General features: G+C 45.5%; 2 protein-coding genes across 6 annotated transcripts in view; one reads left to right on the forward strand and one right to left on the reverse strand.

The window, feature by feature from the left end:
- FBXO8 (F-box protein 8) overlaps nucleotides 1–5,870 on the reverse strand; it is a 30,468-nt gene extending 24,598 nt beyond the window's left edge. Inside the window, exon 1 of the mRNA XM_053256166.1 lies at nucleotides 5,645–5,870. The gene's annotated coding sequence lies outside the window, so the exon portion shown is untranslated. The remainder of the gene's footprint in view (nucleotides 1–5,644) is intronic.
- Nucleotides 5,871–5,900: 30 nt separating this feature from the next.
- The window catches only part of CEP44 (centrosomal protein 44), a 36,694-nt gene continuing 28,304 nt past the window's right edge, over nucleotides 5,901–14,290 (forward strand). For 2 of the 5 annotated variants that reach the window (XM_053256161.1, XM_053256165.1), the window contains exons 1-4: nucleotides 6,126–6,277; nucleotides 8,021–8,151; nucleotides 8,698–8,845; nucleotides 10,175–10,321. In XM_053256161.1, coding sequence (XP_053112136.1) covers nucleotides 8,063–8,151; nucleotides 8,698–8,845; nucleotides 10,175–10,321 — 384 coding nt within the window. In that variant the 5' untranslated portion in view covers nucleotides 6,126–6,277; nucleotides 8,021–8,062. The other 3 variants (XM_053256164.1, XM_053256162.1, XM_053256163.1) reach the window with 3 other exon arrangements.

Raw genomic sequence — 14,290 nt, forward strand, 5'->3', positions numbered from 1 at the left:
GACCTCACTTTTAGAACATCTCTGGTAAAACCTCATCTTTTATTATAAACACTATCTAGCACAGGCCTGCTCAACTTCAGTCCTCCTGCAGATGTTGGCCTACAAATCTCATAATCTCTGGCTCTTGGCCACTGTGGCTGGGCATTTTGGGAGCTGTAGTTCAAAAACAGCTGGGAGGAATGTTGAGCAGGCCTGATCTAGCACAAGGTAATACAGCAAAGATCTGTAGATTTATACTGTTGGCTTTTGAAACTCGCATCTCTCACCCAGATACCCTCTCTCTTCAATGTACAGGAGTACCTAATTATCTGCGGAGGTACCATTCCCAGATTACCGTGGGTATGGAAACTGCAGCTAATGAATCGAGCCTATGGGATCATGGGGGTTAGACATCCAGACTCAACCCCCCCAACTGCCCCCCCCCAATGCTAAAATGGACCAACTAAAGTGCTCTACTGTGCTCCACAGGCCTTCAGGAGTCCATGGATGCCCCCTGCAAGTCCAAAACTCCCTGAAATTTGGTGGAAAATCACGGTTGTTGTTTTTTTAAAAAAAAGAAATGAACCATAAATGTCTCCCATGCTAAAAATGATGGCCAGAAATGACCTCCAAGGTCATTTCTGGCTACTCAACCTGCAGATACATGACCTTCTTGGCCAGGTTTTTTTTTTTTGCATATGCCAAGGTCGGATGTCCATTACCCGACTGCGGATATGGGAAACCACAGATTTTAAGTCCATGGATAGGGAGGTAAGCCTTTATATACAACACACAGACACACAATAATGTTTTTCCTCTTAATATCTGCCCTAACACCACTGTGGATTATTATAACATTTGTAAATGCATGTATACTCATATGCCTCTGTCACCCCTGCAACTTTCTGCATTTGAAAATATACACCATAATCAATGGAGGCCATCTGAAGGAACGATATATTATTCTGGACACCAGATTGATATTTTTGTCATAAATTCCTGATCCCTTAAATTTATGAGCACACAAATTATATGATAGTGGTATGTCCTTACCAATAAATATTATAGCACTCATTGTAACATGCATTTTTAATGTTGCTATTCTCTTTTGTAGATGCTTTAAAAACTATAGCTATTTATTAGAGTTTACATTTATTATTGTATTATTTGTTAAAGCTTAATTAATAATGTTTTCATGCTTAATTTCTATATATATATTGCAAATTTGGGCAGTTAAGATAAAAACATTTGACCAGAGTCTCAACAGCATTTACTGAAGTGCAAACACAATAATCTGCCCAAATCTATTCAGAAGTATGGCAATGTTCCACAATTTAGACTGATTAATCTGCCACAGCAGCTGTTCCACATCTGATAAATATCTTGATCCTATGCATAGTCAGTTATGCCTAACTTGCATAAGATCAAGCTGTACATCTACAATTCAAAGAACACTGAGACTGCAATCCTACACATGCATCTAGGAGAAAGCCCCTTTGAACACAGGAGAGCTTTCTGGGTAAACATGCACAGGATTGTGCTGTTAGGCAGCAGTCCTAATTTGAAACATGCTTATGCTTGTACTGCACAAGACCAATCAAACCCCAGTCCTAGTCAAGCTCTATGTGAGCTTGACAGAGCCATACCCAAGAAGTGCAAACCATTGGTTGCCACTTTGCACTGGCACACCTGCAAGGTTGCAGCTGTGTAAGAGACATAGGTGGGATATCAGACCAAATGCACTGCACAAGACTCAGTTACAAAGGAAAAGTGCAAGAGGAAGGATGAAGGAGTAGCAATGATAATCTCACACTTATCCATGACAAAACAGGACTAGATCTCATAATGTCCCAAAGCAACACTATGTATTGAAAGCAGGAGTGTTTTACTCAAAACCCAGTGTCTGAAATCCAGACTAACATTGCATGCACTGAATAATGTTGCGTGCAACTGGGCAGACACAACATTTGCCTGTTCTCCCTTCCTTCTGTTAGGGATGTGCACGGAACTGGCTCCCTTCGAGCCAATGGTGGGGCAAGGGTGGCTTTAAGGATGGGGGAGGGTGCACTCCCCTTTGGTGCTCTGCAGATAAATAGTATAAATAGTCCCACGGAGCAGCAGCATACCACCCCGCCCCCACCCCGCCTGTTGCTTCCATGACTGGAAGTGCCTTGTGTGTGTGTGGGTGCGCATAGTGGGTGGGAGCACGTCATGTGTGTGATCTGCATGCGCATGCCTGTGATGCACACAAGGCACTTCCAGTCACAGAAGCAATGGGTGGCAGGGAGGTATGCTGCCGCTCCACTGGACTATTTATCTGCAGAGCGCTGGAGGAGGATGTGGGGTGGAGGGGGAAAGGGTACCCTCCCCCGTTCTTAGCCACCTCCACTCCTACGTTCAAACACAGGGTTCTGAACCTGTTTGGCATACTAAGAATAGAACGCAGAACAGGTTCGTGCACATCCCTACCTTCTGTAGCCCACTTTACCACCCCAAATATGTCCCCGAAGATCTTGTAGTCCTCAGGGGCTTATTTCAGGGAGTCACAAAGGCCTGCAGAGGAAAGGGGGGAAATTGGTGAAAAATGCCCCTTCCCTACTGCATGTACAGAACTTTAGCTGGTATATACAATGTTAGTCTGGGATACCAGTCAGTATTTATGGTCAATATATAGCCCAGTGGAAAAACAGTTCACTCACTCTACAGAGACACAAACAGATGCCAATTATAAATGCCAACCGTGCTACCTCCACTCTTTACAAATATGTAAAGGAAAGCAAAAACACCAGTGCTAGAGAAATTGTACACATAGGTCACAAGTGTAAAAAAAGAAGGGTGCAACAACAGGTTCCAGAATGGATGGCAAAATCATGAATATGCCTTTGGAAAGACACAGTCTTATCCTTTAGTATCGATACATTTTGTTGTAGCGCTCTCAGAAGGGATCTTTTCCAAGCTTGACTCCTGGAATGTTAGGGACTGAATGTAGGACCTTAATCATGCAAAGCATGTGCTCTACCACTATAGGCCTCTCTGCTATAATGGGCAATATATGAATTTGAAGAGGTGACTGACTGACAGATCAGAACAGGAAGTTTTAAAATTTCTTCTGTGTGATGTGCAGTTATACCCATAAAAGTTACATATGGGTATACCTCATTATCGGCAAGGGTTCTGTTCCCACTGTTTTCTGTGGAGAATGAAACTGCAGATAATAATAATAATTCAATTTAATAATAATAATAATTCAATTCAATTAGGCATTGAGTCTATGGGGAATGGTGGGTTAGGTTCCTGCAGGGCAAAGAAGGGCACAAAACAGCAAAAAATGGCAGAAATAGGAGCAAAAAAGTGCCACACCATGCTCTGCAGGACTCTAACTGTCCAGTGCTCCCCCCCTAAATCACCAATTTTGGGGTTTCCCCCTCAAAATATCATGTTAAAAAGATTGGTGGGGGGCAGGAGGACTACAAAATAGCTCCTTGAAACAAAATGGTGGCCGGAAATGACCTCCGAGGTAATATCTGTCTACCTAGGAACTGCGGATATGTGGCTATTAACTCTTTCTGTTATCTGTGTATGCTGAGATCAGGACTCAGGTGCCTATTTTCAGACCGCAGATCAGCGGAAGAGCAAATAGTGGTATCGAGTATAGTGAGGTCCACCTGTACAACTTAACAATTTGCTATAGTGTCTAAGAAGATTTGTGCCTCTTCTTTGAAAAAATATACTAACAACGATTCTGGGGTATTCTTGTGAAGAGGTACATGCTTGTCTTGTATGACTAGGGTTGCCATATTCTGGCTTTCAAAATCTGGGTGCCTAATTTGCATATTATGTAAATTGGCTTGAAAATAATTTTTGAGCAGAATAGTGACTGCATGTTTTGCTCCATAACTCTGCTTCTACAAGGGCTAGAGCGTAGCTTTTTTTCAAAAAATGAAAGCTGAAATCTGGGCGAATCTGGGTGGGTTAAGCAATCTGGGTGAGATGCTTAAAATCAAGGTGAAAACCAGAATTTGGGGGGGTATGGCAACTCTATGTATGATGTTTTGGTGTAATTGACCAAGTAAATCCATTTCTGATACTATATTTTAGTATCCTTTGGTGTCTATTAAAATAAAATACAAAATTGCTACTGCTGTACTACTTGGTAAAATGGCATGCCACAATCAGGCTGCCTTGAAACTACACGTTTTGGGATTGTCCTGTTTAATTCCTGCACATGTAAATTATTTCAGTACTTACTCAACAAATTATTTCTTTATGCTCTAATAGGTTCCCCACTTAAACTATTAATTTAAAGGAGAAACTAATAGCTCACAGATAGTGTCTGGCCACTGAGATGATTCCACCACCTTCCTTTCTTTTACAGATCCTGCCAGAAATGACTTGACTAGCAAGCCAGAGGTTGCCAGTTCGAATCTCTGCAGGTATGTTTCCCTGACTATGGGAAACAACTATATCGGGCAGCAGCGATATAGGAAGATGCTGAAAGGAATAATCTCATACTGCACAGGAGATGGCAATAGTAAACTCCTCCTGTATTCTACCAAAGACAACCACAGGGCTCTGTGGTCCCCAAGAGTCAATACCGACTCGATGGCACACTTTACCTTTACCAGACTTTGTATGGGGAGCGCTGCTTGTCCTCCAGTCAAAAGAAAAGCCTGAGAGACTTGTACACAGCCTCACCATCCTATGTGAAGCAGACAGTACAAGTCTAAAGGCAGGAAGTAAGGAACCAGGGAACTAATTTCTAGTGAAAGGATGTGATCTGTCAGCAGCACTCCAGAATACTTAAGATTCTGTCATTAGGATGTCAATTCACCTGATAACTATTTCATCATAAAACAGCACTTTATTCTGGTCTTGTAGTAGCAAGCATGACTTGTCCCCTTTGCTAAGCAGGGTCCACCCTGGTTCCATACGAAAGGGAGACTAGAAGTGTGAGCACTGTAAGACATTCACCTCAGGAGATGGAGCCGCTCTGGGAAGAACATCTAGATTCCAAGTTCCCTCCCTGGCAGCATCTCCAAGATAGGGCTGAGAGAGATTCCTGCCTGCAACCTTGGAGAAGTCGCTGCCAGTCTGTTAAAACAATACTGAGCCAGATGGACCAATGGTCTGACTCAGTATATGGCAGCTTCCTATGTTTATTCTCAAGCTCTGGACAGTCATCTAATCCTGTGCAAATTTAGGCACGGGTTTGTAGCCATAACTAACTAGACACTCAGTGTGTACCCCCTTCGCCCAGTCCCAGCTCCCAAATCTAGGAGACATGCTCCTCCGGACATACGGATTAGAAAAGCATGCAAACTCCACAGTTTCACTAGTAAGGTAGCGAGTTCACGGACGCAGCTCCCTTACAGAAAGGGCGAGACCGGTTCCGCGCAACTGTACGGATGCTTCCGTACGCCATGCATGGAGAGACTGAAAAAGAGGGGGCATAAATGGACAACTGGTGTGACTTCGCAGAGAGCCCCCTTAAAGCAGTTCCAAACTAAAGTAAGAAAGGTGTATGCGTGCAGGGTGGTGGAGAGGAGAGTGAAGTCCCACCCCAGCCTCACAACTGGCCTCCAATAAGAACTCCGCACAAGCCTTGGCCAATGGTTGCCCAAGGGCCCTGCTGCCCTTTGCCACTTTGGAGCACCGGACTCTTTACCTCTGTTAGCTCCGGTCCCAACCGCCGCCGCGACGAGTTGTGTTCAAATCGGGTGCGCGAGGCTTGCAACGAGTGAGGAAAGGGTCAAGCAGCCTCGTGCCACCGGTGCAGGAAACTAGCTTCCCAATGGGCTTCCGGGTTCCTGCGCAAAAACATGAGTCGTCATCTCTTCCACACGCTCCTGAATGTTGACGTTTGTGGTGGAGGGTGCAGCTACTAACACCGCCGCCACCACCAGTGTTGTTACCGGAAGTGACGTTTGGGCCCATCCCTCTCCTGGAACCTGCGTGCGGATTCCTAGCGGCAGATTCGGCCACCGGCGGGAGAATCTCAGAAACAATGCCCTTTTACCAGCTGAGGGAGGCTAGGCCTTTCAGTCCACAAAATAGAGCATGGTTGTGTGAGACCCTTTATCTGAAGGGGTAGCGTCTGTGGCGAGAAACGAAGGAAGGAAACTACGGGTGCGAAACCAAAGGTACCGCAACTTCGCGCGGGAGCGCTCAAACAGCAGCCAAAGGAGATACCGCCACCAGGGAGCGCGAGGAAGGGGGCGGGGCTTGAAACTAAAGGACAGAGAGGCGAAAGAGTTCATCGCGCCCCTATTGGGGTTTCCAAGCCAAGCGGGGGCCGAAGGTAAGCACCACAGACTGCAGAAGCAGTACTGTAGCATAGACCGAAGTGGTGGCTGCTGCTGCTCCTGCTCCCATTTACGTCTGGCGTAAACCGCTTCATACAGAACTAGTCCTGTACACTCCGAAGGGCCCTCATCGCTGAGTTTCTTGGGGCTTGCTCGCTCCCCGGCAGGTGTGTTTAGGACCGCGAATTGAGAGTCCGAATAGGTGGCTCCAGAGGGAGGAGAGAGCCCGGCCCCCTTGCTGAATCATAAACTGGAAAGTAAGGCTGAAATCTTACGCAGGCTTACTTGGAAGTTAACTCCGCCAAAATCAATAGGATATACTTCGGCGGGGGGAATAGGGAGTGTTAATATGGAATGTACCGTTATTTCTCTCTTAGAAATCTCAGATGGAGGGCCAGTAGCGGCTGGTGGGCAGCGGAGGACCCAGTCACCAAGGCAGGAGCCTGTCCCCTGCTTTCCTCCATGCCAGCGGCTTGGGTAATTTATTCAAGTCTGCCAGCATGGAAGAAAACAGAAAAGGGAAAACAGAAAAGCAAGGCGAAATAATAATATAAAATCTTTATTAGCTGCCCCACAACCAATTGTTCTCTGGGTGGCTTCAACACAATGTTCCCCTCATCCCAAGAAGGGGGGAGGGGAAGAAAATACAAACCAATTTGAAAAATATTTTTTAAAAATCAGATAAATTTAAAAAGCCTGAGTTAAATACAAAGGTCTTCTTCACCTGGAGTCCAAAAGAACAAAAAGGAATGAAGCCAGGCGAACCTCACTGGGGAGGCTATTCCATAAATGGGGTACAACCACCGAAAAGGCCCTTTCCCTTTTCGGTGGAGAAAAGGCAGAAAGGGAATGGCCAGAAGCAGAAGAGAAAAAGCAAGGAATATATTCTTGTGCTCACCAAACAAGTCAGCTAGTAAAAGGTCAGACTTACCATCAGCCATGGAAACCTCCATAGCAGGGAACTTCCTCCAGCCCTTCCTCCCCTGATTATATTTTCCTCTATTGGTCCTACTGGCTGGATCAGCTGCTACACAGCTTCCTAGGGGGCTTCTCTTGGCACTGCCACCAGGAAGAAGGAAAAAATGTGTTTAAAATATACTTCTTTAAACCAGGAAGTGTATTATCCCCATTATTTTAGTTCTTCCTGGGGGCAGTGCTAGGCGAAGCCCCTTAGGAATCAGATTAGCTAGAGCAACTTGAGGAGCAGCTGTTTCAGCCAGTACGGCCAAAAGAAGTTACAAGCAGTGGGAGAAGGGGCTGGAGGATAATTCTTCCTCTGGAGATTTTCCTGGCTGCCAGTAAGTCTGATTTTTTACTAGTTTATTTTTATTGAGGGGGCACAGCCTCTCCTGACCTTACTGACCAGCCACCACTAAGGGCAATGTTTGCCTCCCTCCCCAAAATGCACTTTGTTCTCCCCAGTCCCGTGCCACTACTGAACACTTTGCAGCTTGAACCTATGCAGTTGTATCCTCGGCCGCAAGTCTCGGTGAAATCAGAGATGTTTACTCCTAAGTAACTGAAGGGTTGCGCCTTGCAGTTTCCAACATTAAGACACAATATTTGCAGAACTGCTTTTATGTCTTCACAAGTTCCCTAAAAAACACGCACACTCTTCTCCATCTGAAATGCTTCACTTGTAAATGATGTCGAGGCAAGAATCAGTTTAAACTGGTTTGTAACTTGGATATAAAAACTACCCAGAACATAATCTGATTTTCAATTATTCTGTATTCTAGTTTACGTTAAGTGCCTTTTGTATCTGAAAGAAGGACTCTAACATGGCTACTGGAGATCTAAAAGGAAATTTGCGAAAAATAGAGCAAGGACTTAGGCTTTTAAATTACCCAAGAGATGTGGATTATACTGGGTAAGTGGAGGTGTATATGTATCTTAAAAACATTTTCAACTGTTCCATAGAAATTGGCTTGGTAGGAATATTTACAGTTGTCATAACGGAATATGTTTTTTTTTTTAAAAAACTCCAGTTCTGTCAGACATATGTTCAATACAGAACATACAGACAAACAGAAGACACTGCATATTATTTTATTTACAATATATCTTGATAGCATCAGCTGTTTGCAACATCCTAGTTTGTTGAATGCTTCCTTAGAAGTGGGAAACAAGTACTTATTTGGGATGAGGCTGTTGATTCTGCCTCCATTTCCATTTAAATGGGAAATAATAAAAATTACCAATTATTTCACAAAGACGTGGTTGCAGTTAACAAGGTAATGCCCAGGCAGTGCTTTAATTTGCAGCGCGCCTTACATATGAGTATACACACTAGTATCAACTCTGGAGCTTTAGTGATAATTTGTCATTAAAACGAGTATTTCTGCTGATGTGATGTGTTCCCTGAAGCTTCTGAATTTTCTGTAATATACTATCTAGCACTTTCCCCTTATAACAGATTGGCAAAAGGTGATCCATCTGCATTTTTGCCCATCGTCAGTTATTGCTTCACATCATTCTCAACACAAATAACAGAACTTCTGGTGGAATCAAATGTGGAACTTACAGCAAAGAATGACTCACGGTTTGTTGATGCCATTTATAAGGTATATAAATTAAGGACAAAGATTATTTAGATATACCAGTTAGGGATGTGCACAGAACTGGTTTGGAGGCCCTTTGTGGGCCTCCGAACTGGTTTGATAGGCGGGCGGTTCTGCTGGTTCGACGGCAGGGCTGGGGGGTGCATCATTAAGGGCGGGAGAGGGTGCACTTACCCCTCCCGCCTCATTTCCCCTGCTGGCGCTTGGTTTTGTTAAAGCCCCTTGGAGCGGCAGCATACCTCCCTGCCGCCGCGTCTCCCGGAAGTGACCGGAAGTAACAAACGCACTTGTGTGCACTGGGTACGGGTTTATATGCATGTGGGAGTATAGTAGAGATTATCCACTGTACAGGAAGACCTAAATATTCGCAGGGGTTCTGCTCCTGGCTGCAACTGCAGATATGAAAACTCTGAATATTGAGTCATTGGGGCTATGGGATCGTGGGCATTAGGTTCCCAGTTGCCAGGAAAATGATTGGAAATCGGCAAAATTTTGGGAAGTGCGGGGAGAAGCTCTTTGCCATGCTTCGCTGGTCCCCTAAGTTGTGCTGTGCCCCTCAAATAGCATTTTTCCCCATTTAAAACAAAGCTCTTTTGAGGCTCCAAAACACAAAATGGTAGCCGGAAATTACCTCCTAGGCCATTTCTGGCCACCTATGGATACGTGAGGTTGGCATGTTCCCCTCCCCTTTTTCTCCACGTATACTGAGGTCAGGTGTCTTTTACCCAGCCACAGATACGTCAATCCGCACATAATGAATCTGCAGATATCGGGGTCTGCCTGTATTATTTATTTATTCCTGATTGTCACAAATGCTGTAGTTGGCTCACTATCATAAAATCTGAAATACATTGTGAGAAATCAACTTTAAAGTCCACAACAAACATCATCAATACAAGTCAAACTGCTATGGGGAATTGGAATAAACAAAGCTAAATTGAAAAATAATAAAGTTTCAAATAAAAATGATTTGCATCTCCCACTTTAAATATTAAGGGGGAAACCTTAATTAAGGGGGGGTGGAATTAAGGGGGAACCCCCCCCCCCAAAAAAAACCAAACTTGGGCTTAGGCACACTTCCTCCAAAGAATTCTTAATCACAGGGGCCACAAATGAAATCTATTCAACGCACTCATCTCTTTTTCTCTCATCTTGAATTAGAGATGCTTAAAGCCAGCCCTCAACTATTGATCTTAATAATGTGAGAACCGGAGGTTACAACAATGCAACAACAACAACAGAAAGCACAGCTACTCAGCTAGTTATAGAACAAAATTCTAGTGACTCTGAAAAGTAATTTTTTCTCTTTCTCTCTCTTTGTGCCCTTTGCAGTTTCTTCGTGATCAGTTTCAGTATAAACCAGTATTATCAAAACAGCAGTTCCTCCAATATGGCTTTGCAGAACGAAAAATACAGATTGTTTGCGATATTATTAGTTTGATCTATAAAAGGCATAAAGAATTGAGTAACATAAATAAGGTACTAAGTTATTCTTTTATTTGGTATTCTTCAGGTGAAAATGAGAATAACTAATATTACAGATTTTTAAATATTTAACAGTGATATATAACAATTTTAGGCTGGCATAAAGGTAAAGTGTGCCATCAAGTCGATTTTGACTCCTGGTGCCCACAGAGCCCTGTGGTTTTCTTTGGTAGATTACAGGAGGGGTTTACCATGGCCTCCTCCTGCGTAGTATGAGATGATGCCTTTCAGCACTTCCTATACTGCTGCTGCCTGATATAGTACCAGCAGGGATTCGAACCGGCAACCTTCTGCTTGTTGGTCAAGCATTTCCCCGCTGTGCCACTTAAGGTGACATAGGCTTCTTTAAGTTTAAATTAAGTGGGTTTCTGCCAACCAACATGCAGGCTACTATCACTGGACAATATCCAGTCCAACCTTGTGCCAACATAGCAGGTTTTCAGTCTTTTGATTGTTGTGCTGTTGTGAGATCTGCAGGAGGCATGTCAGCTACCATCCTCTTCATGACTATGTTTTGGCTCAAATGGAGGAAATTGGCATCAAATCGTGCAGACCCATGAATAGCAATAAAAATGCCTTAATTGCTGTGCAGGACAGGCAGCTGTGATGTGGATACACTGGAGAGAAAGAGGGTGGAGACGGGACTCTGAAAATAATGATTTGCTTTATTGAAGGTAATAGGGGTACAGGAAATGAAAAAGTGGTTGGTTAGGCACATCACCAAGTTGCTGTACTACGAAGGGGGATAAAAGTCTATAGGTGAGAGAGAGAAGAGGCTGTGTGTTGTATCTCTGAGACCTTTTGAGTATAGGGTGGGCTAGAAATGTAAATAAATAATAATAATGATAGATAAATCAATAGTGATATATAAATCTACCTAGATATCGCTCGAGTGAATACTCCTTTCTGGGAACTCAATAGGAATTACTGCTGTTGATATGGCATGAATATTAGTTATGTTTAGGTTACGTCTGAGTGGTGCTTCCCTGTATGCTCCATGACAAAAGATATTCAAAGAGGGAAATCGCTAGAGCAATCACCTGGACAAAGGGGAGAGAGGAGCAAACATTACACCCTCTGACACAGACTTGCTCAACTCTGATAACGATGGGGAGGAAGAGTTTTGCTCAGTCTGGAGAACTCTTATCAAACCAAAGGGGAAAGAGTACTGTCATTCCTTTCTCTCCCAGTAACAGAGGGCATCCCTTTAAATCGGTTGTGATGCCCACTTGCTCCATAAGAGGATCTCGTGACCTTCTAGCCTTCTCATGCTGCCTCAGTGTAGCTCCTCCCCAGTTTCGATCCTGTCTTGCTCCCACATGGATCTCTCTTGAGCAGCTCCAGACCTTTTTTCGCCTTCAGGCCTTCCAATTTTCCATTCCCCCCCACCCTGCTGCGTTTGTCTTCATTCCTTCTCCAACTTCCCTTCTGTGGATTCCTTCCTTTAAAAAACAACGCCTCTGTTTTACTTCTTCCATTTCCTATCTACTCTCCTTTCTCTCCTCCTTTCTCTCCACTGCTATCCCTCCATATTGAGACCATGCAGCGACGAGGACCCACGCCCTCCCTCTTGGAGAATTCCCCGACAAGGCTGACAAGAAGGATTAGGACATGTAGGGACCGTGCTAATGCGGCCCAATCAGGCCCAATCCCTGGAGCAGCCAGGCCCCGTGAGCTGTAGATGCCGACAATCCTCAGTGTCTAGAACAGGCTCAGGCTCTGCGAGGGCCCAGTGTTTGACGGCTAGAGCAGTGCAGACCAGACCTCCCCAGAGCAGGATAGCTTGTTGCTGCCACGCTGCTTGCTGGTAACCATCCGGGTGCTGGTGCACCAAGATGAGGACATGCTCTCTCCGGGGTGGCAGGAGCCCCAAGAGATGGACAATGTGCTCCCGCACCCAAGGGAAGAGCCTCACTCTCCGGTGCACCAGGAACTGGCCAGCCCACAGCCACTTCTACTCAAACAGCCCATTGGGCCTCCAGCGCACCTGTCTGTGCTGGACCAGCGCACAGAGCTACCCGTCCTGGCTCTATAGCCTCCAGTAAGTGAGCTGCCTCTTTCGTGCTCACCTGCAGTCCTGATCTTGCTGCCCCCAGAGCACGGAGCCATGGAACCTGGCGCTGCTGTCTCGGCTCCCACCCTTCCTGCACGGAGCAGTTTCCAGATGACCTCTCCGACTGGGTCAGGCAGCTTGTGGCTAGAGAGGTCTGCCACCCCGGGGTTCTCCCCGTTGCCCAGCCAGCACTGCCAGCTCTCCCCAAACCTTCAGAGCTGTCCCACCCTGGCCTTCCACAGGAACCTGCCCTTGTATATCCACCCCTTGCTGCTCTGGCACAGACATAGCTTAGGCACCTGAGCTCCCAGTCATCAGTTCTATCCAGCCCGGCTAGAATAAACATTTCTCTCTGTGAACAGGACCGCTTTAGACTAAGAGTGCAAACGTGCCATCATTGCAGACTCAGGGGCAGGTCTTCCAAAAGTGATTGCCAATACTCGCCTGACCCTAGAGATCATCATAGAGGCAGACCATCCTGTTACAGGAGCAAATCACCTCTGAGACCCAGGAGATCCATGTCCCGCTCCCATTGCCCCAGTCCCCATGCCAGAGCACCAGACGGGCTGTGGAACTAGAACAGAGTGATGCCCAGTCCCAGAAGAGAGTGCTCTCCTAGCTGGTGGTTCCTCATAGGCCTTTGGGCCCTTTTTCAGAACCTTTGGCTTCTGAATTCTCTCTCCCTGGCAACCCATTGCCCAGAGATGGTCCAGGAAGTGGTATACTTCCTATACCTAGGAATCCTACTGAAACTGGTGCCAGCTCTGTCCCAACACCCCAGCTTGTAAGGAATTCACCTATCCACCAGTCCCCAGTCAGGATGCACTCATCCCACTCTAACTCATGCTCTGGGTCAGAACCTCCAGACAGGGAGGAAGGGGAGTAGTCTTCGGATGGGGATCAGGGAAATCCCAGCCCCACCCCTCCAATTGTTTAAGCACGAAGATTTTGACATCCTTCTCCACAAGGCATGCAAAAGCCTACACTCGAATCCAGAGAAAGATCATTCTCAGCCTCCCATGGCAGAAATGTTCCCCTCATCTTCCTCCCGTGCTAAACCTGTTTTGCCTTTTCCAGGCCTGTTTAAAGAAGTAATTGGAGAGGTGTGGGGACACCCTACATCATCGAAGGCACCTGGCACTCTTCCTAAAAGATTTTTTAACTTACCTAAGGACTGGATAAGTCTTTAGGACTAGCCAGTAGTTTCTCTGGTCGATGCACCTGTGTCCTCTCTAGTATCAGGTGCACTAAAGAGAGGGAAGAACGTCTCAGGTCAACTGAGGATAGAAAGAGCTACTATTTATTGAGGAAATAACACAAAGCTTCAACTTACGCCCTTAAGTGTCATCAGTTGCCACATCTTTGTCAGAGCCTTTATGGTATGGACCAAAGACATTCTGAGCCAGTTACCCCTAGGCCAGCATAAACTCAAACAGGGCCTAGCTAAGATCTCCAAAGTGTTGGCCTTTATGGCAAACGCCAGCCTCGACACCATGCAGTATTTTACACGGGCTATTGCAACAGATGCAGTAGTGCGTAGGTGGCTATGGCTTAAATCCTGGAATGTTGACTTTAAATCTAAAATCAACTTGGCTTCATCTGCTTTCCACAGTGCCAAACTACTTGGGGCTTTACTCGATCCACTGCTAGTGGAAACCAGAGATAAGAAAAAGGCCATGCTGTCGTCTTGGGTCGGGGGGTGGGCAGGCAATTGTAGCACCCTAGACGTTCTTTCATTATAATGGCTCCTTTCATTCTGGCAGAGGCTCCTACTCGTGACTCTGGCTGCATCCACCTGGCCTGGCACCAGCAGTGGGGTTCTAGATTCTGACAGTACAGTAGACTTAGCCAACCAAACTGGGCTTTCAACATCCAACTGCCTGCTTGGAACCTTGGCTGAAAGCAGACCT

This window comes from Hemicordylus capensis, chromosome 5 (genome assembly GCF_027244095.1).
Source record: "Hemicordylus capensis ecotype Gifberg chromosome 5, rHemCap1.1.pri, whole genome shotgun sequence".
In the NCBI taxonomy this organism is placed as follows: Eukaryota; Metazoa; Chordata; class Lepidosauria; order Squamata; family Cordylidae; genus Hemicordylus; species Hemicordylus capensis.